The sequence below is a fragment of the Fusarium coffeatum genome (assembly GCF_003316985.1).
Source record: "Fusarium coffeatum strain FIESC_28 chromosome Unknown BRIP53273_contig_1, whole genome shotgun sequence".
Taxonomy (NCBI): Eukaryota; Fungi; Ascomycota; class Sordariomycetes; order Hypocreales; family Nectriaceae; genus Fusarium; species Fusarium coffeatum.
In genome coordinates this window covers 1-22,660 of record NW_022157800.1, presented here as the reverse complement: position 1 = coordinate 22,660, position 22,660 = coordinate 1, and the positions used below count along the sequence as shown (strand labels likewise).

Here is a 22,660-nt window from a genome sequence, read left to right as displayed (position 1 = left end):
TACGTAATTGTTTCTTTGATCAGCACGCTAGACATGTGCTTCCTGGTTCTGAGAATAAGCAAGTTGCTGTAGATTGCATTATTCCAATCTCAAAGTTGCAGTGATCGTTACTGGTGCTTTAACGCCGTGGGAGATGCGAGGATGTTGGTAGCGAAACGAAGGTGGGTCCCTTCAAGAACCTGACGCTAATGCGGGCACATTATCGGTATTAGTGCGAGAGTTGCCATAATGCAATCTCGAGCCATCTTATGCAGTCTTCCGAGACGTTTATTGTGGCTGCGTGCGGCATCTGTAACCACAACTCATTGCACGTAAACACAGCCACTTTACGCACAAACAGCTTCGAGGTTACTCTTTGTTGAAAGAACAAGGTGCAGTCGAGGTCAAGGTTTTCCAACAAATACCTACCTGGTATCAAAGATGGCTACGTTTCGGCGGTTTCGCCCAGACGATGTGAACAAGTTTTCCAAGTGCAACCTCGACCCTTTCACGGAAACATACGAACTTAACTTTTACCTTCAATATCACGCAAAATGGCCATCACTTTTCCAAGTGTGCGAGGATATGGATGGGAATATCGTCGGATATAGTAAGGCCCAATCCTAACCTTTACATGCTGGCCTGGAGCTAATCTTGCGCTTGACAGTCATGGGCAAGGTTGAATCCTCACCAGATGCCTACAAATTCTCCGAGCATTATCTGCCGTGGCATGCTCACATAACAGCACTCACTGTTGCCCCAGAGGCACGCAGATCCGGCATTGCCAAGATCTTGACAGATCAGTTAGAGGTCGCAGCTGATGCCGAGAATGCTTGGTTTGTGGACTTGTTTGTGCGGAGCAGCAATCACAATGCTATTGCACTCTACAAGAATTTGGGATATAGTGTATTTCGCGTTGTCAAGGACTATTACGGCGATCACGCCACAGATCCCACCAAATCCAGTGAGGACGCTTTTGATATGCGCAAGCCCATGAAGCGAGACAAGGATCATCAGCATATTCGAGATGACGGGGAGAACCATTTTGTCAACCCTGAGGACGTCTGGTAACGAAATGAGAATACAATTATCCCTGCACAACGCCATCAAAATTGCGGTATTGCCTCTAACTTGACAGAGTCCACCAGCGGATCGGCCTCTGACAGCAGAGGAGTGTAACAACTATTTATATCCAAGCTCCGTCCACCTCATAAACGCTTCCACTCACGAAAGTGCTCTCGGGCCCTAAGAGAAAGGCTATCACATTGGCACACTCTTCTGATGTGCCTTGGCGTTGAAAGGCAGATGGCTCGTCAAATTTGGCATCGTCTGGTCGGTTGTGGATGTCCCATGCTTTCTTCATCAAGGGAGTATAGATGGCGCCTGGAGCAACAGCGTTGACTCTCACCTCACGGTGACCGTTTTCCTTTGCTGCTGCTTTTGTCAGACCGACTATCCCGTGTTTACTTGCGTCATAAGCTCCGTGTCTGGCAAATCCTGTACACCATGGTCAGAGTCGAAATTGACAGCATTGTATAGAAGGCACATGCCCTTAATGCCATGGATAGATGCGACGTTGACGATAGATCCCCCGTCCACTATCCTATTAAGCTGCGCTCTCAAACAATACATTGTCCCTGTCAAGTTCACAGCAATGATCTTGTGCCATTCCTCGTCTTCTAGATCCGCTACGGCACGAAGGCCGTGGTGTTTGCCAATTATACCTGCCACATTGGCTGCGCCGTCGAGTTTTCCGTACTTCGCAACAGTGTCGTCCAGCCAACCTTCTACCTCAGACCTCTGGGAGACGTCAACTCGAGAAACCGTGGCTACGATACCTTGCTCCTTGAGATATACCGTAGCACTTGACATGGCATCGGCGTCAACATCGGCGATGCTCACAATTGCTCCGCGCTGTGCGAGGAGTTTGGCTGTTGCGAAGCCGATGCCACTCGCACCACCAGTTATTGCGTAAACTTTCCCTTGAAGCGACATTGTATGTATGCTCTACAGAGCGTGGTGAGGCAAGATTTATAGTGCTGGCGTATGGTTACAGGATTTCAGAGCTATGGATTTTGGAGTGAGTGCGCGAGTGAGTTCGGTATTCATTCAATCCCCGCAGAGGACAGCTCGGTGGTGATTGGGTACTCGGACTGAATAGGTCTGGCGCCGACGTCCCTGCATTTTGAGTGTTGTATCCGTATCACTAGAGTGATCGGATATTTCCATGGGTTGTGACTTGTAATGGGCACCTTTGAACGACGAATAGCCGCCAAACTTTAGTTTGAGATTTGGTTGACCAATGCTCTAGGGTAAGCAACCCATGCTGTCGATATTACTTGCTAAGATATATCTACATGTTAAATGAGAAACTATTCTTAAATTACGTTATTAAGCACATTGGCTGCCCAGTTCTATTGCAAGTTATTTGACGAAGATGAACTAAACCCTTCTCGCTGATGGGAAAGTGAATCTAGAATCCAACTCAACTCACCAACATATTGTTTACATGGATGTTGCTCAGGACTAGGTGGCTACCAATATCAGCCACAGGCGTTGAAGTACAAAGAACAAAAAATCAAAATCTTTCATCTAAAAGCTCACATATACATACGCTCACCAAAAATGGCGGTCTTTATGCGAGTATTGAAGCCTCTATTGTGGATTGATGACCGACAGTGATAGACAACTGGCAAACACCTCCAAAGTTCAAAGCAGACGGGACGGATATCGAGATTAGCACTTGATACCTGGAAGCTCACTGCGCTAACTTCAGCTGACACAGGTACAGCCGTGGCCTTGTTGGGTACTTACCGCAAGCAGTGTATGGCCAGCAAATTTAGGTACTTTGTTTTTATTTCAAGGTCTCCCGTGTCAGGTCAGGCGGGCTCCATCGCTGACGGTTGGCACAGCGTTGCACAGGCGGTTTGCCTTGCCTTGCCTGCTTGCTTACGCTTACGCTGACCTACTTCCCCGTACCTCGCAGTAGCCACTGTACGTAACCTTCATCATCCATTTCCATCACAGCCCAGCCTGGCCCCGTTCTGAACTATCTGTTTGCCATCCATCATTGACAAACTGTTCAAGCCTTTCCATCGGCCTTGATTAAATTTCTTTGTTCTTTTCTATTGCGCAGCTTCTTTCATCGAGTTGCCAAGCATTTATTCTGCTGCACGCTCCCGTCCTTACCTATACCTACAGTAACCACATACTTAATACTGGGTTTGCTGCCTTGCGGCGCCTTTGCTTTTCCCTTTCCCCCTACGCCGACTTTTTTTTTCTCCCTTCTTCAACATCGCCTTTTCCCCAACAACGCTGCAGCCTGCGATTGAGTCATTCATCCTCAACCAGCATCTATACCATTTCTGGCTTGATTGCACCTCTGGTATTTCACTAGGCAAAATCACACGAAATGGCTACCACTGCGATGGATTACGAGGCAGCCAACGGCGACCGATACGAAGGTTCGTTACTCAGTTCCAGGCGCGTACGTCGACGCGCCTGTTCTTTAAATCTACATTCCTTCCCATCACCACATGCACCTCCCATCGGTTGCAGCTTCCGATATTTCGCCTCTTTCATCTCGGCCGAGTCCTCATCGATGCACTTTTGCAGACAGCTAACCGACCTCTAGATGAGGCTCCTCGATACGAGCGTGACAACCGAAGCGCCTCGCCTCGACCTCGTGACGACAACGAAGGCGGCCGCCGACGTTCCGCCTCGCCTGGCGGTCATGGCGACAGGTTAGTTTTGATGATGGCTTCTTACGGTTGACGACCGATGCTAACATGCACTCGCTACAGCAACATGAAGGATGTTTCTGCTCCCCGTGATGACGACGACGGTGCTGTCAACCCCGGTTCTAACCTCTTCGTCACTGGCATTCACCCCAAGCTTTCCGAGGCTGAGGTCTCCAAGATGTTCGAGAAGTATGGCGACGTCGAAAAATGCCAGATCATGCGCGACCCCCACACAAAGGAGTCTCGTGGATTTGGCTTTGTCAAGATGGTCACATCCGAGCAGGCCGAGGCCGCCAGGGAGGGTCTACAGGGCGACACCATCGAGGGTCGTACCTTGAGCATTGAGAAGGCTCGCAGAGCCCGTCCTCGTACCCCTACCCCCGGCAAGTACTTTGGACCTCCTAAGCGAGGTAAGTGATTCCCAAAAGGCCATCCCTTTAATCTTGCTGCAATCTATTGACACACTGATAGAGCCCCGTCCTGGTCGTTATGAAGACCGCCGCCGTGGCGGTTACGGTGGTGGCGGCGGCGGCTATGGTCGCGATGACCCCTACCGCTACCGTGGCTACGACCGCAACTACGAGCGACGAGGTTACGAAGAGCGTGGAGGCGGTTATGGTGGCAGCAGTGGAGGTGGCCGTGAAGGCGGCCGCGACTACGACCGCAGCTACCGTGAGGAACGCCGTTACGACGACCGAGGCGGTTATGGCGGCCGTGATTATGATCGAGGCTATGAACGCCGCGACCGCGACGATGGCTACGGCCGAGACCGTTACGCCGGAGGTGGCCGCGAGGATCGCGACCGTTACCCTCCTCGTGGAGGCCCCGGAGGCTCTGGTTACGACCGTGGCGGTGACCGATACGAACGCGGAGGCGACCGAGACGCTGCGAGAAGCCGTGACCCAGCTGCCGGCGCTGGAGGAGCTGGTTATGGCGAGTCTGCCTCTCGATCCGAGACGCGCGACGCCTATGGAGGTTCGGGCTACTATTGAGTGCTGCCTGTTATGTACCCGCTAATCCTCCTAGGCGCTCCCGACCGAAGCATTCAGTAAACGTATCGATGCCGTTTACCACGACCTGACTGAACGATCAGTCCCCGGGGTCATACCTCTCTCCTTTCCTCTACTAACACATCTGCTTTGCTTGCTCAACTTCTTCTGTTAATTGTCATTTCTTCGTTGATTTCTTTATTTTCATGGACTACAGCAGACTGAATTAGGCTCTGCTTACACAGGAGTTCAGTGTGATTTGCGACAGTTAAGGGATTGGAATCAAAAAATGGGTACTCGGCCTGCGTCACTTGAGTTTTCTTATTGCTGGTCGGTTTTGCGACAAGGTCACAGATGGACCAAATTTGGCAGCTTCCGGATCTTTGCAAATCAAACACTTCATCGTCATCCATCGCGTCTTCGACGACTTTATGATAGCTTTTGGCAGCACAACATCAACCAGATGTCGACTCCGGCCTAATCGGTGAATCCCATGGACTATTAAACTCAACCTCGAATGCGACCTCGCGACTCAACTGCCTGTGCTGTCCTCGTATCACATAATTTTATGGGGTATACGAGACGATGACTTGAGGCCCTGTTTCACCAGCACCGGCTATGCTCATCTTGACTGACATCACTTTTTGATCCAGAAGCATATGTAAATGTTTCACCTTACGCCATTCAACCACACATCAATCGCTGTAAACAACTTGACGCCTACAACTGAAAAGAATAATGTCCCGCTGGACTCATATACTGAGCTATGATAACATACGCTCCAACCTACACCATTTGCGATACCAGTCATCACAACCATGTCGAAGTCAATCTTGCCAAGCCGGGTCATAGTGTCGAACAACAGGAGTTTTACATATTCAACCAACCGACATCCGAGTTTCACAACTTTGAATTTGAACAATGGTAAGGGTTGCAAGTTGAAATCTCACTGACTTACCTGTAGGGTGGTTCCTTCAGCAGCATGTGCTTGACACTTGATAAAGTATCTGGTTGAGGGTTCTAGAAAGGCATCTCCACAGGCTAAGACTGAGACTTGGTTGCAGCCTTGACCTCTTATATCCCAGGAGACTCTGATTGTTTGGGTGACTGTAAATTATTGCTTTTGTCTTCAGGAATGGCTCGAGCAGGACGTAAAGTCAGCATTAAACATCAGGCGTCAAGCATCGAGCGATGCTGCGGTGTCATACAGTAGATGCTATGCCGTCTCGAAGAAATATGGGACACCGTCTTCTTCGGTACCTGCTACATGAGGAGGTATTCTATTCACATTGTCTTGTACATCTTTCTAATTAATACAAAACTGCCCAACGTCTTCATTGTACACATGTTTTCTCGAAGGCATTCGCCTACCCGATCCTTTTTGGCATTGCCTCAGTGTCGTAAACATCGCCGATCATCTGGACATGTTTTATGAGACGATCTGTAATTAAGTCTAGAGATATGCCTTCCGTACTGAACCGACTCGAGGTTAATGCTGCCCGCTGGCAGAACGATTTGGATTGGCTCCAAGGAGCCAGCCTACACCAGACACCAGTGTACCAGTTGCAGCTTCTCTAAGCTGATCTCGCTTCCTCGTTCTGTTCTGATCATGAAGCTCAGATTCTGAGGATTCCGATTCTGGGTTTGTCTTGTCAGATGTGAAGGAGTTCTGTAGCGAGCCCTGCAAGCTTGACAGGACGGTAAGGTTCTTCGAGGCAACCCGTGCCGTAGCCCTGGAGAGATCAAACAGAGACATTGGTGCTTCTTCAGCTTGGCGTGCGGTCGCACTGGCAGTAATATTCCGTGGTGGATAAGCCTTATCTGGGTCTGGTCCATCAAATGAGCCAGGGAGACCAGAGAAATCGCCTGCAGCATCCCAGGCTGCTTCCCGGGCAGCTTCCTCCTTGATTGCAGCGTCCAATTGCTCCTCACAGCGTCGGAAAGTTTTCAATACTTCCTGAAGTTGAGATGGGGGAGCGATACGCAGGGAAGTCGCCAAACACTCGATGCGTTGTTCAAGGTGACGAATCTCCGGGTTTCCACTCGCCGTACCAAGATGTGTTGGTTTTTGGGACCTCTCTGTACGCACGTACTTGCCTGCGTCAAGTGCCGCTTTCCAGGACCATTCGTCGCAAATGCCGGATTGTTCATTCTTGCGCTCAGTCTCCCTAACGCCGAGGCGGCTGACTACGTAGGAATACGCGGTTTCGAAATCATCCTCTCGTAAAGCCGCTTCGATGCACATCGAAACAATCCGCTTCTCGACCATTGAGCGGACAAAACCCTGGTCAATTGTCGCTGTGTGGTGATTGCCTCGCTTTGCTTGGGTTGGCAAACCTGCATCGACCATGTTGTTTCCTAGTTCGATGAACTCTTGCAGACGGGTGTAAGCCTTCGGGTTCTGCTCCAGAACCTTCTCGATGATGGAAACAGGATCAGAGTGCACTCGCAACACCACCGGGCTAAAGGGTTCACCCTGTTTTAGAACAAGACGATAGTCGCTCAAGGCATGGGTAGCCCTTAGCAACGCCTCAACACGTTGTCTATTCGGATGAGTGTTGTCCATTAATGTTGGAAAGGCTTTGACACTGAAATTTTGATTAGAAAAGAAGATCCCGGTAAAAAGATTAAAGTCGACTTACATCTCGTCACACTTTTTCAAGCCTCCCCTAGTGCGATTAGGATTGGAAGCATTATCGAATGCGCTCAACGCCGAGTTTTGAACCGTGTTGATTACGGCTTGTGTAGAAAGGGGAGCATCAGGTCCTGTTTGGTCGTATAGAGACCTTGCTAGAGAATATCCTGGGAAGTGTTAGATACTGGTGTTAAGAAATCATACCGATAAAACGTACGTGAACGCGAAAGCAATGCCTTCAAAAGTTCTGTTTCGATAAACTCCAGTGCGACACTTCCGAAAACGCCTTGAAAAATCTCATCCTGATCAGGGGCTGGCTTATTTCCCCAGCTGTATAACCATAGAACTTCCTGTCGTGCCCGGATCCAAAAATCGTCATCATCGGATGCGCGCGTAGGAAGATTTCGTACAAGTCGACCAAACTCAGATTTTTGTTCTTGTTGATCTTGAATAAATGCCAAGTCTCCTGCCTGTCGGACAGTGCATGGAACACCTGAACAGGTGAGAAGATAGGCGCTTTGTATTAGAGTAGGCAGTAAATCGAGAGACTGTTCTTTTGGAGTTGTGAGAGGATTCGTGCTTTGTAACAACTCGCTGCGCAAGTATGTTGAAGCTTTAACACCGCCGACGCCATCCATATCAAAAGGTGGCACAGGTGCAAGACTTGCGACTGCATCCTGGAGTGTTGTGTTGCTGTCCTCGTCCAAGAGGGACCGAATCTTGTTGCATATTCTAAAAGCGCCTTCCAGTGCCTCAGCATCGGCATCAGGGACAAGATAAGCCGAGGCCAACACAGCTCTGGCATAGGAACGGTCAAGATACTGTTGCTGATTTTCTTGGAACCAGGCACTAGAATCGCCTCCAAGATCGATATCCGACGGCCCGTCCCAGGACTCAATAGCTTTCAAAGCAACTCGCCATGAAGTTGATGCTTTAGAGGTGAGCCACTCGAGAGCTTGCTCCCATCCGGGACATGAAAGGTCAGACGCTGCACCGGAATCACTTGAGGTATCTTCATTAAAGGCATCGCGTTTCCACCTCGAGTCGTTATGTAGCCAAGGTCCTACTAATCCACTCAGATCGCGGCCAGCCAGGTCATATTCGTCCTCAACAGTACCCGTTTCGGCGAGTAGATAGTCAATGGCCATTCTGTCGGGGAGATTCTGAAACTCAAGCAGCGATAACCGTGCGGTCCTTTGAGGATAGTACTCATGATTTCTACGGATCAGAGGAAGTACTGTTGAGATGGCCCATGTATGAAGCTCTGGCGAGTGGTCCAAGAACGGGGAGAGTAACTCGGGAACCTGGGCTAACATGCCTGCCTCATCGTCCATCCTGTAGGCCCTCAAAAAGAGGAAACACGTAAGTGGATCGGCCTCGTGGCTGAAAGGTGCATCGTCATTTTTGAGCGGGATCAGATGAAGTTTCTTAACTTTTCTCGAAGCTTGCTCGTCTTGAAGATTGTGAACATGAGAAATGTCAAGTTGGTGGTCTGGATTTGATTGCGGCAGTGGTTCGTTGGCGAGTATGGCTTCCAACAAAGGCACATAGGCCGACGGACTGAGAGTTTCAGGGAGATATGTGAGGATAATGCGAAGCGTCAACTCTGGACGCAAGACTGTAGCATGTTGGGTTATAAGACAGGCCAAGCTGTCAATGTCGGCGATAGTCGCAAAGTGTACCGCCAGGAGCACCACTTTGGCAGGACTCAGGGACATATGAGCCGCCATTGTGCCTGACTGTTAACAAGACGGATATTGTGAGGGTTGATGAGTTATTGAGTGTTAGTCTTGTTGCTCTTGACACCGTCGTCATGTGCATCAACTCTACTGTACAACTAACAAAGTGGCAGGTATTGGCCAGTGAGGTAAGCTACTGGGCACTCCTACTCCTTGCTGGGAGTACCTAGAGCTAAGCTACCTCAGCCACACCATGCGCCACAGATGGACCTAATACGGCAAGCGGTATTTAAGTGAAAGTAGCCCCACCAATTCGACCAATCCACTTGCTCTGATTTGCTAACCCAGTCAAGGCTCGGCCAAGGTACGGGTGAACTCATCGGCTCGACTTGACTTGACGACCGACTGACTGTTTAACGACCAACGAACCGCGATTCAACGACGACTCTTCACCCGACCCGCGCAAAGCCTCGATAAATACTCAATTGGCTCAAGATGGCGTCGGGATATGGAATGAACGGCGGTAAGTCTGCCACGGCAGCGATAAAATCGATATAAAAGCAGTCAAAGACTGACGACATCAACTTGGACTTTAGGCGTCGGCCGCTGCTTTCCCTTTTGGCAAGAGGTTATGGGATGCTATGTTGTCAATACCTCTGCCGCTGATGATTCTGGAAAGAAGAAGTGCGGTATGGCTCTCGAGGATTACTACGAGTGCCTCCACCACAAGAAGGAGGTAGGTCTATAGTCGCCATCGGTGCTCCTAGCATCATCAGCGAACTGACACAACCCTTGTAGCATGCCCGAGCTCTTGCTATGCAAGCCGCCTATGCTCGCTCCGAGTCCTCCACGGCACGCGACGATGCTCCCAGCGTGAAGCAAATAAGGAGTTTGGGACTTATCGACAAGGAGGAAGACTCAAAGAAGGTCATGGGACAAAGCTAGATGGTAGATCTGGAATTACTCGATGAATGTTATTCGAACGCTCTTAGTATGCTCGCCGAATTCCTCGTATCGATCGACTGTATACGAAGGAACGGAATTGATTTGTTCAACTGATCGCGGTCATGTTCTGTGATTTTCTGGGCAATGTTCTATCTGCAAGACTGCAATCAATTGTTGATGCTCAGGTGAAATCGATATCATGTTGTCAAGGGAATGCCGGCCGAGTTCTTGAATTCCCCTTATGTTACCTGACCTCTGTCAATGTGCATGCACTACGGGAAGCAACACATTTCCTACCAGGCGGACAGCGAAATGAAAACAATTGCAAAAACCCCGTCCTATTTCAGGCACCTAATCAGGTTTTATTGATTAGACGAAAATGCGGCAAGAATACTATGGTCGTTCTGTTTTAGACGCAATCATGCTCGCTAGCCGGCAACACTGACGGCCGGTTTCTGCTCAACTTGACCCCTACGCCAACTCGTAACGCTGCATACACCTCGCACAAATGCTTAGATCTTTTCGCCAGAGTCCTGATTCTTTCTCTATCATTGTCTTTCGAAATCCGGTTTGCGCAATATGCCTTCCTTCCAGGGCGTTCAATTTGCCATCATCACCGAACCCGGGTCCAAAAAGCTCCCCGAATTTCCTTTATCAAATTCCTCTTCGGAATATGTTCTGCCGTCAACCAGTGGCCTACTTGGCCAGGACCGCAATGGATTAAATCGCCTTTTATCGTCACTACAGCAGGCACAAAAACAGAGTCCCCGAATCTCTGTCTATGTTCCTTCTGAGCCAGGTAGCTTGCCATAATGTTGAGCAAATTGTACACTGTTGTCTGACACTCGAACCAGGTACAAACCTCGGAATCTATTACTCGATCAAAAAAGTGACCCAGCCGCCGCCATTCTTCTATTTCAAGATATTCATGAACGGGAGAAATGTCGCCAACTGCGGTACAGAGTCTGGCGTTGATGGCTCGGGTTGTATGACGCACTCGCTGTGCATACCAAGTGATCGCTGGAAATACAAAGAAGAAGGCATACTGCACACCAGGGATGGCATAGAGGCACGCCGCTTCTGCTTTCTACCCGCCGAGAATCAATCAGTTGCAGAAGAGGGTGGTTTCATCGAAGCCCAAGTCTTTCGGGCCAAAGGACGAATCCGAAGACTGCCAGTCCTAGAAAAACACCGTAATCAGGAGACCTATGGACTCGGGTAAGTCCCTCTACCAGTTCCTGATGGCAGCTTCGTTAATTGACAATAGGTCACCTTCAGGCGGGCTGCTGGATTGGCCAGAAGACGCTTGTTACTACGATTGGATTCTCATCGATTCAAAAGAATCCCCGTTCGTCACGTTCCGTTTCCACTACCGCACCTGGTCGAATCTTTATCAGCTGAGTCTGGCACCTCGCCCCAACAAACCGGATGACCCGTCATTACAGGTCGAGTCGAAACCAGCAAAGAACACAAGAGCCGAAGAGGGCAAGGATAAATCATCTAGCAAAAAAGTGTCGTTTGCAGAGCCTTTGAGCTTCGAACTCATTGAACACCTTGAACCGGATCAAGATTCCCCATCCAAGTCTCAATCCGAGCCGCCTACACAGTCTCCCGGACGATTGGAGAACGCCCCTGTGATACTCCCAATGAACTTTTCCACCCGTCCCCTACCAGAGATTCCAATCAAGAGGCTAGTTGCCCACGAAGAAGCGAAACCTCTGCCACTGGCCTGGACAGCTTCTTCTTTATCCGATATCTCAGAGGAGACAGAAACGAGCAGTGCAGTCACATTTCCTACACGATCCGATTACCTCCGTGGTGATAAGTTTAGGATATCAGAGTGCCAGACAACTGAAAGTCTTGTGGTCCTATCCTTGGCTGAGGCAACTGCTAATTTTGCGATTCAGGGGCTTTTGACAGAGGAATTGAAGGACAGTGATATCACAGAGATGGAAGCTGCAGCTACCAAACACGAGGTCAAGAGCTCTGAGCATGTTACGAATGTGAAGGCCATGGTTGCCAAAGCAGAATTGTCGATCAAGACTGGGTGGAGGATGACTGACAACGAGTGGACGACAGGAGATGCGTAATCTTCAAGCCAGAAAATTGGCAGTAATTCTGAAGTTGACGTTTGAGGACATATCCTAATTCGTTACTATGACAGGTTTCGTCGAATGCCTTTCGAGTGTTTAAGCAGTATCGGGTGCAAGGGGTATCGGGAAGGGGAACTGTGTAGCTAGGAATACAAGGGATGAATGCTCAGCGTATCAGTCTGTTAAAGTCCATTATACGAACCATTAAGAAGCGGCTATGCAAGCTTTATCAAACGAAGGGTTGAAGATACAGCACCACGGAATCATGCTTGTCGCTCGGCATAACACTGACTATGTACGATCAATGAAAAATCTCAAGTCACCATGAAAGAACTCTGTTTGACTACAACAGTGGTCTCGATCCATTCAAGTACCTTCTTAACGTTCTAAGTATCCAACTAAAGCTGCCTGCCTAAATATCTTGGGAAACTTAGTACTCTGACAGTGTCCCAGTAACCCAAGTAAGAGTGACTATCCATAAGACCCCATGAAGAGGGAATATCCATCAAACGCAATAGAAGCAGCATCTGACGTGGAAATGAGGAAACAGAAGATTGTGAATCACAAACGGCACCTGCGTAGGCAAACAGTTCACTAGAATCTTGAAATTCAGTGCAGGCTTCCACTGCTTGTGTTCGCCAGTGCCAGAGCAGCCGAAATAGCAATCGCATCACCCATCCGTCAAACATCAAACATCAATCCAGAAACAGAGACATAACAAACCCTCATTGAATATCAGACAGTCTTCCAGATACAAATACAAATATCACCATGACCGACTCAAACTGGCGCCGCTTTCTCGGGGTCAACAGAGTATGCCATCATGCCCTCAAGTCACGTCGCTCTGAAGCTGCCCTGCAGGAAATGCTCAAAGAGGCCCCCGAAAACAAGGAAACGCATACTCCGCGTCCGAGAGAGAGAATGACTCGACTTACGAGCTGGCAAGGCGTATCTCAACCCGACAGAGGCACTACCTCGTTGAATAGCGCAGACTCCATTTTGGACGAAGCAGACAAGGAGTTCATCAATGCAAACCAACAGGTTTGGCGCAACCCATCTGTTGACCAAGTGACAGAAGCTTTGCGCGCTACGTTAATGACGAGACCAAATGAGCCACTGTCTGCTGAGTATCGTCCACATGTTTTACTTCTTTGCGAATTCTATGGCACTCGACACAGCAAAATCGCCAAGCTCGAATCACAACTGACAGAAGCACAAGATGCGTCGAAGAAGGAGACCGAGCGACACAAACAAATAGAAGAGCGTTGGATACGTCAGGACGCACGATACAAAGCCGAAGTCAAGCGACTTGAGATGTTCATTCATCAAACGTCCAACAAGGGCATGGAGGCTGTGGTGTTGGCCAGAGCAGGGAGCCTCATCAGAACAAAGCCAGGGAGTACCTCAAAAGGGCCAACTACTGTCAAGCCAAACTTCAGTGAAGGTGTCGTAACGAGTGATAGTAAGTGTTTATCCAAGCCTCAATGTTACCAAGGTATCAGAAAAGTTGGCCGACTGGAGCATAAGGGAGAAATGACTTAGACACGTCATGATACTTTGCGTCAGCATCTAGACCTCGTTTTGACTCTCTAAGTCTTAAAAGACAATCTTTTGCTGCAGTAACTGACAGCCAATATCAAAAGCCTCTGAAGCTACTCAAAGTATATGCACCGATACCGCAATTGAGTCGGCCTTGCCGACACGGCAAGGAACAGTGTGTGGGTGTTAAACTCGAGCAAAACAAAGTAATCTTATGCTGACTTACGGATATCAGTGTCCCGGACACGAACAACGGACACTAGCAATGAGATCAGGCTGAGCAAGGCCTTTCGAAAACTTGAGGAAACAAAAGGTCCTAGCGGAGGTACTCGCCGATCTGAGGCTCAAGTTATCAGCCAGAGTAAGACACGCCGTAAACACTGCCGAGTAGGACAGCACTCTAGAGACGACTCTATTACTCTCAATGGCCCAGCCACGCACGGCACAGTCAATGAACCGCCGCACGAAGGCAGTCCCGGGCAGAAGCGCCATTCAACCGAGAAGACACCGGCACAGCAGGAGGTCGGTGTTGTTAACCAGCCAATACATGCCGAGATAACAGGCATGCATAAGCATGGACAGGGAGGACACGACAGGGTTCTGGAGGAAACGCCTGATCAAAGTACTCATCGAGGACACACTCACCATCGCCGCCAGTTCTCGTTTGTACCTGGAGACGATACAACAGTTGTACGGTTGGGCGGGGCCAAGGCATCTAGAGAACGCCCGGTAGCTCAGAACGAAAACAGTCAGGCACCACCGACTGGTCGACCAACGGCTCAAATCCGTCAAGAGAATTCGAGGTCGAGATCAATGGAGTGTATACAGACGGCGAAGTTATCGCGTCCGGACGCGGACAACAGTTCCGGACCAGGAGAACTCCTAAGGCCCTGCTAACGGTAACGTCTCGGTCCCGTGTCAACCAGGACTCATTGACATACAACCGGGACCTTTTGCGTGCAAAGTATCCGAAGGCAAAGTCTTCTTTGGTCTGGGCGAACAGTTAAGGTTTTCTATTATATCAACGGCTAAAGTTTATATGAGGGGTGAGGTTGACGAGGATATTTCCCATTACAGCATGGGGTGTTGCCGGGAGATATATCAACTTTGGTCAAGGCAAGAATGATAGGCTCGGGAGCGAACGTAGGTGGCATGACTGAGAGGGGTCGCATGGGCGAGGCTCAAAATTCGACGGAACAAGTATAGTATGCCATGATAGATACCGCAGTAGGAAGCGGGTGAGGCGGGCTCGACGGGATCTAGCTCTAGAGGGCAAGTTAGAGTGCTGTTTATGTAAAAACCTGGAGAAGACTAGACCACTGTCAACTGTCAATGTCAATGTCAACTCTGTCAATGTCAATGTCAGTGTCAACTCTGTCAAATCGGACAAAAGCGCCTTGGTGTGGAACCTTAAATGAGGCTCAAAGTTCATATAGTTGACGAATCAAGGTTAACGAAACCAGAACGGCCCACGAGTGGCGTCGAGGACTGGAATGTTGCTCCATCGAGCACTGAATCGAGTATGACTGCTGCATCGGCAGCGGGAAGGGAGGAATGTGATTGTCGCTAGTCAGGGAACCATCAACGGGACGGGTAAGGTAGTAAAACTGTCTATCCCCCTCCACGACAACATGGCATGGCAACTAGACTACTGTCGGTTGACTAGGTCAGGGCATACCGTTTATCGACCGATAGCCTAGCGAAGTCTGCAGTTGTGCCTGGACTGAAGCGTTGGGAATAGAGACGCGATTCAAGCTTTACGACAGTATAGGTTGTATGTGTTCAGGTTTCGCTTGACAGGTGCGTCGCATACGAATTGGTATGGTCGACATTGGTTTTTGTAGAACATATGTAAGTCAATTAGCAACAGCCTTTAAAACATCACGATAACTACAGTACTGCACAGCTCGATCAAGCCATGAAACACGAACTGAGCGGTTGACGAATGTGTGATATAATAATGCATACGTCAGATCGATCAGACACCAGGAGCGAACGAACGGTTGGTGATAGCCTCGTCCGTTCTCAGAGGGATCGATCACGGCAAACGTCAGAAAGAAGGAATAGAGTTTGATGATCCACATTCTGTGATGTGATACGGCATGGTATGATGTGATGGATGTGATAGATGTGACGAGGAGGTGCTTTGGCTTTTGGCTCTGGCTTTTGGCTATGGCTTTGGCTTGAAGCTGTAGGGGTGCCTCAGGGCAAGCGCAAAGTCCAAGTGGCAGGTGGCAGGTGGCAGGTGGCAGGTGGCAGGTGGCAGGTGAAAGTCGGGCACGGGAAGGTAGGTCAGTGTGAATGACTAAGGTGTAGTCAGTTAGCGGCTACCGGTGGCGGATCGAGTGGCCCTGCACTTTTTCTCACCCTCCCCGATCTGAGACGATAAGCGAGAGCACTGAAACCAGATCTCTGGGTCTAGTCTCCCTCAGGACAGGCTTAGCAACCGCCCAGTGCAGTACTTCCGGTGTTTAGGTGGTTTGTTTCTGGTAGAAGTCACTATTGATTTGACATCCGCGTTCGTTGAGTCTTACTCCCCGTCCATCCGTTCCTTCCAAACCCAATCCAACGTTTCGGGCACCCCTCTCTATTCCGGGTTAGGGAAAGAGAAAAAGAGAAACATTTACTCAACCGTCGAGACTCGAGCAAACTGTGTAGGTTTGTTTGTCCGATTGTCCGTTTGGTCTAGTCTCATTGGGTGATTAGACCTACCTCCTACCACTCAACTCCATTTTCTGTATACTAACATCCTTTCTTCGAGGCGCCCACCTCTCTGCAGGGCTGTTGAACCGCGTTGTTGGTTCCCGCGCTCATGTAAGATAGCCTACAATACCCGGGACGCAGGGGAGGCGTTGTTTGCTGTGTCTACGGGCACTAACATAGCGTCGTATATATGCTGTAGCGACAAGAATAACGGAATGGGCAATTCGTTATGGCGACGGGAGTCCAGAGCGTGGGAAGGCTACAGCGTCCCGTTCCTTTAACCGCCTGTGGTCAATATTCCAGTAGGCTGACATAGGCGCGTCTAGGCTTGGGGTCAGCTAAAGGATTTGTCACTCATGTAGCAGTATCAATTTACCCGTTAGCCTCGCGATACAAGAAGGATCGGGTTAGAGACATCATCATTTTGAAGAAGCAGTAGTCTCCTGTCAAAACCCTATCCTCGAGTACATTGAACGTCTTTCCATGCAGTGACATTGTCTCCGAGAATGTATGCAGAACAGTTGAAGATCAACGGAAGTCGTAGATCCATGAGTGCTGCACCTGTAGTTCGTCGATAGAGTTTTCTGCTCTGTCTAATTGATTACTTGACAATGTCGATCCACCATCGTACCATCGTCAATACCAGAAAAGGAAAGCATCAGAGCACCAAAAAAATCAGGAATGAGGAAATATGTAAAGACATAGCGTTGTGCAAGGAAGACGTTCGAACGCAGCTTTAATGCCACGGTATAGTCGCCATACAGACATTTCTCGACTGCGTACGATCATCCATCACCGACCAGTGGTGGAGAGATCGCAAACGACCATGTCTATCGACGTGACGCACCAAAACGGCAATGTCGTAATTACAGCAACGGCAAATAGCGCAGATGGAATCGTCGGAACAGAATACATCCGTGAAAGAATCTGTGGAGTTGATCGTGTAGGCATGTATCATGCATACATACGCATTAACATGCAGTGGTTTCTTTTTCGTTGTACTAAGAAGATAAGATGAGGTACAATGGAACCTACCCACGATCCGGGTTGAGACCATCGCAGCGGCCCTTGTCAGTTCAGTACAGTCTAGGAGCGAAGATTGGGGAACCGGGGAGCACGACACAGGCAGGTCTCAGGGAGGGTTCAGTCTTGACTCTCGACTCTTGAGCCAGCGCCAACGCCAGCGCCAGGCCAAGGTCAGGATCAGGGCCAGGGTCAGGGGCCCTTTAGCAGCCTAGGTGTCTCTGATCCTCTGGGTTCTAGGGCGAAGCAGGTCAAAGGGGAGTCTGTCTAGCCAACGGTGAGCGGGAGCGGTAGTGGACCTTCTAGCTGGATTATGATCCTTGCTCCGCATCGAGCCAAGATATTTGGCATGGATCGTGTATTGAGTAGCATCCTCTGTGGCTGACTCAGGGTCAGTGAATAGCGGCACGCCCTAGGCCGCAAGCAGCGGTCGAGGTATCGATAGCCTCAGCCGTTCTGATGAAGCTTGAAGCGTCAAGGGGAAGAAAAGTTAATCTCAAGGTCGTTAGGATCACCGATCAAGACTCTCTGAGTCGCGCAAACGGTGAACCGTGCCAGTGGTAGGCCTAGCCAACGGAACGGTTCTGGCTACTGTAGTACAGTTAGAACCAACAGTTGGTATGGAATTGCTCAGTGCCATCCATCCATCCATACCTAGACTACCCACCTGTTGACTTGACTGTATGATTCTCAGGTAGGTAGGTAATGCTCGATGATCTGTGCCAAAAGCCGAACCCTTGTTTTGACACCCAGCCCAGCAGTTGAATAAACAATGGGTCCGATCGGCAACGGTCTGATCGTCCATCGACAGCAAAGCCACTCCGCTCCGACAGCAGAGTGCCAAAGCGTGCATGTCTCTGTGACAGGCGCCAGAACGGTGGAAGCACCAGGGAAGCATCAGCTTGACAGGGTCATGGTTTCATTGAGTAATCAAGGAAGATCATTCTTAGGGTCGCAGGGAACAGGGTGAAGATGTGATAGACGATGACCCACCTGATGGCAGATCAGAGTCATACGAGCCAATGAGAGACCCTCAAGGCCAGCCCCATCAAGGCCGAAGCGCAACGGGCGCCCGAAATTCTTCGGGAGATGGCCCAAGCTCCAACAGCGGACAAAAACATGACCTGAACACACACTGAACACTGAACACTCAGACACTCCAGCACTGAAGAGGCCTGTATTGACTACTGACTACACTGTAGGGAGTAGGGAGCTGGATCGTGACGTGACACACTCAGCATCAAGTAGGCCCCCCTGGCGATCAGATCACTAATCGTGAGAATAAAGAAACCGTTGAGACTGGCGCTCGTTATAAATCCCGGCACCGACTGCCTGCCATCCCATCCCATCTAATGCCGTCCCTTGACAGTACTGTACGTACCAGTTCAATAACCGCTCCAGGATTAGTATTACATATCTTGTCTCAAATAGAAGTTGTACAGATATAGTAAATCTCCTGCTTTTGTTGCTTTCTGCACATTTGACTGCAATGCCATCGCTCTGTTTAGATCCAGAAATTGGATTGAACTGCTTCATGCTCTATAATTCCAGGGATTCTTTTGGTGTAATTATCTAGCTTTTCTGGAGCAAGTGGAGTGCCAATGGATCCAGAATAAAGTCATTCATTAATTAGGCGGTTGAAGATCGCAATCCATCCGGGTCTACTCCTCTCCTACCGGGGTGAGGGCATTTTGTAAAGCCCATGTTGTCAAGGTATGCAATTCTGGGTCGGCCGTCGGGTCTACTATACCTTGTCCTTACTCATGCTTCAACTGTCGGTGATGCAATGAGCGATCTGACCACAATGGCGGTAATAGCAATAGACAAGAGTCATGTTGAGACAGTGGAGGAGTGATCGTTATGGTCTAACCTACTGGGTGCATATATACGTTGCACATTCACCGGTCACATATCACTGATCCGCTGCTGGGTTGTTTCTAGTGTAGTATCGTAGATTACGTTTTATAATCTACAGTAGAGCAATGTAATGTTAACCTAATGTACCTGCTACACTACGTCGAGATGCTGCAGGTGAGGTAGCATTTTACTTGCCAGTTGTTCTTTAGACTCTGCCTGTCCTTGTCTTTTTGCTTTTGCTCGCAGATGAGTTCTCCAGCTTCACCTGAATTTTGGGTTCGTGAGTCTTGTCCTTATCTTCGTAATCGTCATCAAAAAGGGAACCCATTGCAACGTCCTGGTTTCATGTGAGCCACCCCGAATGTCATCGGCTGCCACCAAGAACCCTGTCTCCAGCTCTCAGCTAAACGGGCAGCCCGCCTCGTCGGTGACACTACCCTGTACTTTGCTGTACACCCAACCAAATTGTCGGGGCAGGGTCCCCTGAGACTGTACAGCACCGTACCAGTAATAAGGTGGATTGGTGAATGACTCTGTACTGTATCCGTACCTTACTGCAGGTTCCATTTCCTAGGTACGAATGACCCTGTGACACTGGAGGTTGCTTTTTATCTTATTATTCGGGACTGGGGTCACAGTTCTTCTTTTCTTTTGATTTGCGGTATTGCCGACTCCGATATGCGGTTGGCCTCTCGACCAAATCTGTTCCTTACTGTAGTAGCACAGAACAAAGAGAACGATAACATGGTATGCGCTGGACCCTCTTGCTACAGCTATGCTTGTCCATGTCCCCTACATGTGTTCAGTGTTGTGTGAACGTTGGGTAAATTACTAGGATCTCTCAGCTTGTTCTCGTGTCCAATCAATGGTGTTTCGTATAATTTGAGCAAGGGTGCAGTTTATTTCACTGTAACTGTAACCGCAACCTCTACGTAGTCACGCAGATGCAGTACGTATTCGTTGTTGCCCCTCCCGTTGACCGTTGGGGCTACTGTATGGCAACGATGTTGGTTGACGTTCAACTAGGAGGTTTGCGTTACCGTCAAGTGCTGTACCATACTCACGGAACCAGTACAGATCAGATTTCACTCCAAAGCAGCTCAGAAAATAGAATCATTGGTTGCACAACCGTACACGGACCAAGATGCTGCAAAACAAGAGAGGCCCGGGGCAACACACAACACCAAGGTTGTATTGATTGTGCGACACCGAAAGACGGTACCTAGATACATACCTGCATCTACCGACCGACCTACATACTACCTTAGTACCGAAAGATCTCCCCGAAGCCATTCGGACTGTTTGTTTGGGTAGGCACGTCATACTGGGGAAAAAAGGGAGATTGATCTCCATGGCAGGGCAGTCAATCGCAACAACAACCCCTATCGTACGGGTACAGTACAGTACAATTCACAGTAACTCAGATCCGCATTTATGACAGAGACATGGATTCTTGCATCGTCGGGTCAAGTCCCTTCCGAGTGATTGGTTCAAGGGTCCGGAAAATTTGCTACGGAATGGAACGAACTTGCATTTCGGCCGCTGCCACGACACGACCCTTGTTCTGTTGGCCTGCGGGATCGACACCAAGGCCATTGAGCAACGAGCAAGACCAAGATTGGCTCCCGTCCTTGTGGGCACTACTGTACTACTACTGTTACAGCAGATAATAAGGTCCCGCGGGTACTGTATCTTCGAGTGCCGACATCAATCAGCTGCCCCAGAATAATCAGCGGTACCTAAGTTAGTAGGTACGCCTTAAGGACATGGTAAATAAGATCCATAAGGTAATCTATCGCCTTGTGCTACTGACTGTTGTAGATTGCCATCAAGTCAAGAGGCCTCACTCACCGTGGTGGAGTGTCCATGTTCCATGTTCCCCAGTTAACATCAATCAATCAATGAGAGGTTGGGATGGAGTCGCCTTTACCCGGTACAGAGCAGGTCAAGTATGTATGCATTGTTTTAAGTGAGGCTTGCGACCTGCGACCCCAATCTATCCGTATCCCCAGCCCAGCTCAGCCCAGTTCAACCCAGGTCCATCACAACCCAACCCGACTGCGTGGGTAATCACAGTTGATGTGCAGTAGCATTCAGGCTGCTGGGTGTGACGTGACAGGTGAACGACAACGTCCGGGTAAGATTGCGAACAAAGCTCAACTCAACGCAGCTCAACTCACGGTTATTATTGTCGCGTGGACCGCGTGGACCTGCCCCTGACCCTGGCTCATCATCGTGACCCTGACCTCTTTCTCCTCTTTCTCCTCTCCTCTTCTGGGTATACAGGAGGAGTATTCAGTTGGTGATCTGATTGAACCCGACCGGGTCGAGTCTTGGCTTGCCTTGCAATTGAGTCAGGCAGGAGGGGGTTTGAGCGCGCTACATTGCATATTAAACAAGAAGCAAAACAACCTTGTCTGAGCCGAAACAGAGAATGTGGTCAGGCTGATGTAAAAAATAGTCCGACTTGGATGCCAGTCAACGGTGCGGGAAATCAGACATCACAATACCTACAATGCCGTCACGGCACATATTGACTCTGACTCTACAGATACTGTACTGTGAAAAGGGAGAGAAAAAGACGGGATATTTTCAGACAAAACACGGCCCGGGGCTGTTGGCGGCTCCCCGATCTCTCCACCAATACCCATGATCAATCAACACACCATCTTGCCCGCGTCCTTGGGCACCGAAAAAAGCGTTGCGTCGCCAGAAACAGCAACAGAAACAGAAACATTAGTTAACTTAACAACCACACCCACGGCACAAAATGCTACCCTGTCTTCTCAAACTTCCCGGTTGGGACATGCTGTGCTGCCAACTTGGGACTAGTCCACACCCAGGCTCCCTAGAGTAGCAAGGTCCCTTGATTCGGGACACCGTCGAGCCGGTTCTTTAGTGCTGCTGCAATCTGATGCCTCCATCAATCATCGATCAGACACGGCCTACCTGACGGGTTGAATCAGGTAGGTAGAGTACGTACTCCCTACTCTACTGTCCATGCATTGTATGGCACTGAGAGACTAAGCTAAGCTAGTCTAGTGGATCGACGGATCGATACCAGTAATCAGGAATAAGAAACAAAATCAAAGCGCCATGCCCGAGGGAAGGGGTCCTATTGGGCCTGAGCCGCCCGCGCGCCAGCAAGACGGTGGTGTTGTTGGTATTGCGCTACCCTTTGGACTCTACTGTAGGCAGGTAGATGGAAGAGTAGAAACAGGACTCAAACAATATGCAACCAGTAAATAAAGTATCCATACCCGTAAAGCTGAAGTGAGCTGAGTCGAGCTGTGTCATACTATTACGCCGAGTTTAGCTTCGCTTGGCTAGGCTAGCCTTAAGTAGGCTTCCAAAATGCGTCCAGCTAAGGTATTGTTGACAGTGGACCAGGGGTGCCAAATCGAGATTTTGCATTTGGATCTGATATTGGATCCTTAGGGAGTACAGCGACATTGGTAAAGAAGGAAAGGAAAAAAAA

The 22,660-nt window shown here is 49.4% G+C and overlaps 7 protein-coding genes across 7 annotated transcripts; 5 read left to right on the top strand and 2 right to left on the bottom strand.

The window, feature by feature from the left end:
* Positions 1-420: 420 nt before the first annotated feature.
* Positions 421-1,050, top strand: FIESC28_00007 (uncharacterized protein; the record flags this gene model as incomplete). The annotated part of the gene is made up of 2 exons (XM_031154158.1): positions 421-589; positions 647-1,050. 2 exons carry the CDS (start codon positions 421-423, stop codon positions 1,048-1,050), a joined length of 573 nt encoding a protein of 190 aa, XP_031021735.1.
* A 381-nt stretch (positions 1,051-1,431) lies between these two features.
* FIESC28_00006 (uncharacterized protein) lies at positions 1,432-1,974 on the bottom strand (the record flags this gene model as incomplete). Its single annotated transcript, XM_031154157.1, has 1 exon — positions 1,432-1,974. The coding sequence occupies one exon, from the start codon at positions 1,972-1,974 to the stop codon at positions 1,432-1,434; it is 543 nt and encodes a 180-aa protein (XP_031021734.1).
* A 1,417-nt stretch (positions 1,975-3,391) lies between these two features.
* Positions 3,392-4,711, top strand: FIESC28_00005 (uncharacterized protein; the record flags this gene model as incomplete). The annotated part of the gene is made up of 4 exons (XM_031154156.1): positions 3,392-3,443; positions 3,614-3,722; positions 3,783-4,129; positions 4,191-4,711. The coding sequence occupies 4 exons, from the start codon at positions 3,392-3,394 to the stop codon at positions 4,709-4,711; spliced, it is 1,029 nt and encodes a 342-aa protein (XP_031021733.1).
* Positions 4,712-6,197: 1,486 nt separating this feature from the next.
* On the bottom strand, positions 6,198-9,073 carry FIESC28_00004 (uncharacterized protein; the record flags this gene model as incomplete). The annotated part of the gene is made up of 3 exons (XM_031154155.1): positions 6,198-7,296; positions 7,351-7,510; positions 7,561-9,073. The coding sequence occupies 3 exons, from the start codon at positions 9,071-9,073 to the stop codon at positions 6,198-6,200; spliced, it is 2,772 nt and encodes a 923-aa protein (XP_031021732.1).
* Positions 9,074-9,517: 444 nt separating this feature from the next.
* On the top strand, positions 9,518-9,967 carry FIESC28_00003 (uncharacterized protein; the record flags this gene model as incomplete). The annotated part of the gene is made up of 3 exons (XM_031154154.1): positions 9,518-9,545; positions 9,619-9,758; positions 9,821-9,967. 3 exons carry the CDS (start codon positions 9,518-9,520, stop codon positions 9,965-9,967), a joined length of 315 nt encoding a protein of 104 aa, XP_031021731.1.
* A 579-nt stretch (positions 9,968-10,546) lies between these two features.
* On the top strand, positions 10,547-12,057 carry FIESC28_00002 (uncharacterized protein; the record flags this gene model as incomplete). The annotated part of the gene is made up of 3 exons (XM_031154153.1): positions 10,547-10,766; positions 10,822-11,185; positions 11,235-12,057. 3 exons carry the CDS (start codon positions 10,547-10,549, stop codon positions 12,055-12,057), a joined length of 1,407 nt encoding a protein of 468 aa, XP_031021730.1.
* Positions 12,058-12,831: 774 nt separating this feature from the next.
* Positions 12,832-14,606, top strand: FIESC28_00001 (uncharacterized protein; the record flags this gene model as incomplete). Its single annotated transcript, XM_031154152.1, has 3 exons — positions 12,832-13,522; positions 13,835-14,289; positions 14,349-14,606. 3 exons carry the CDS (start codon positions 12,832-12,834, stop codon positions 14,604-14,606), a joined length of 1,404 nt encoding a protein of 467 aa, XP_031021729.1.
* Positions 14,607-22,660: the final 8,054 nt, after the last annotated feature.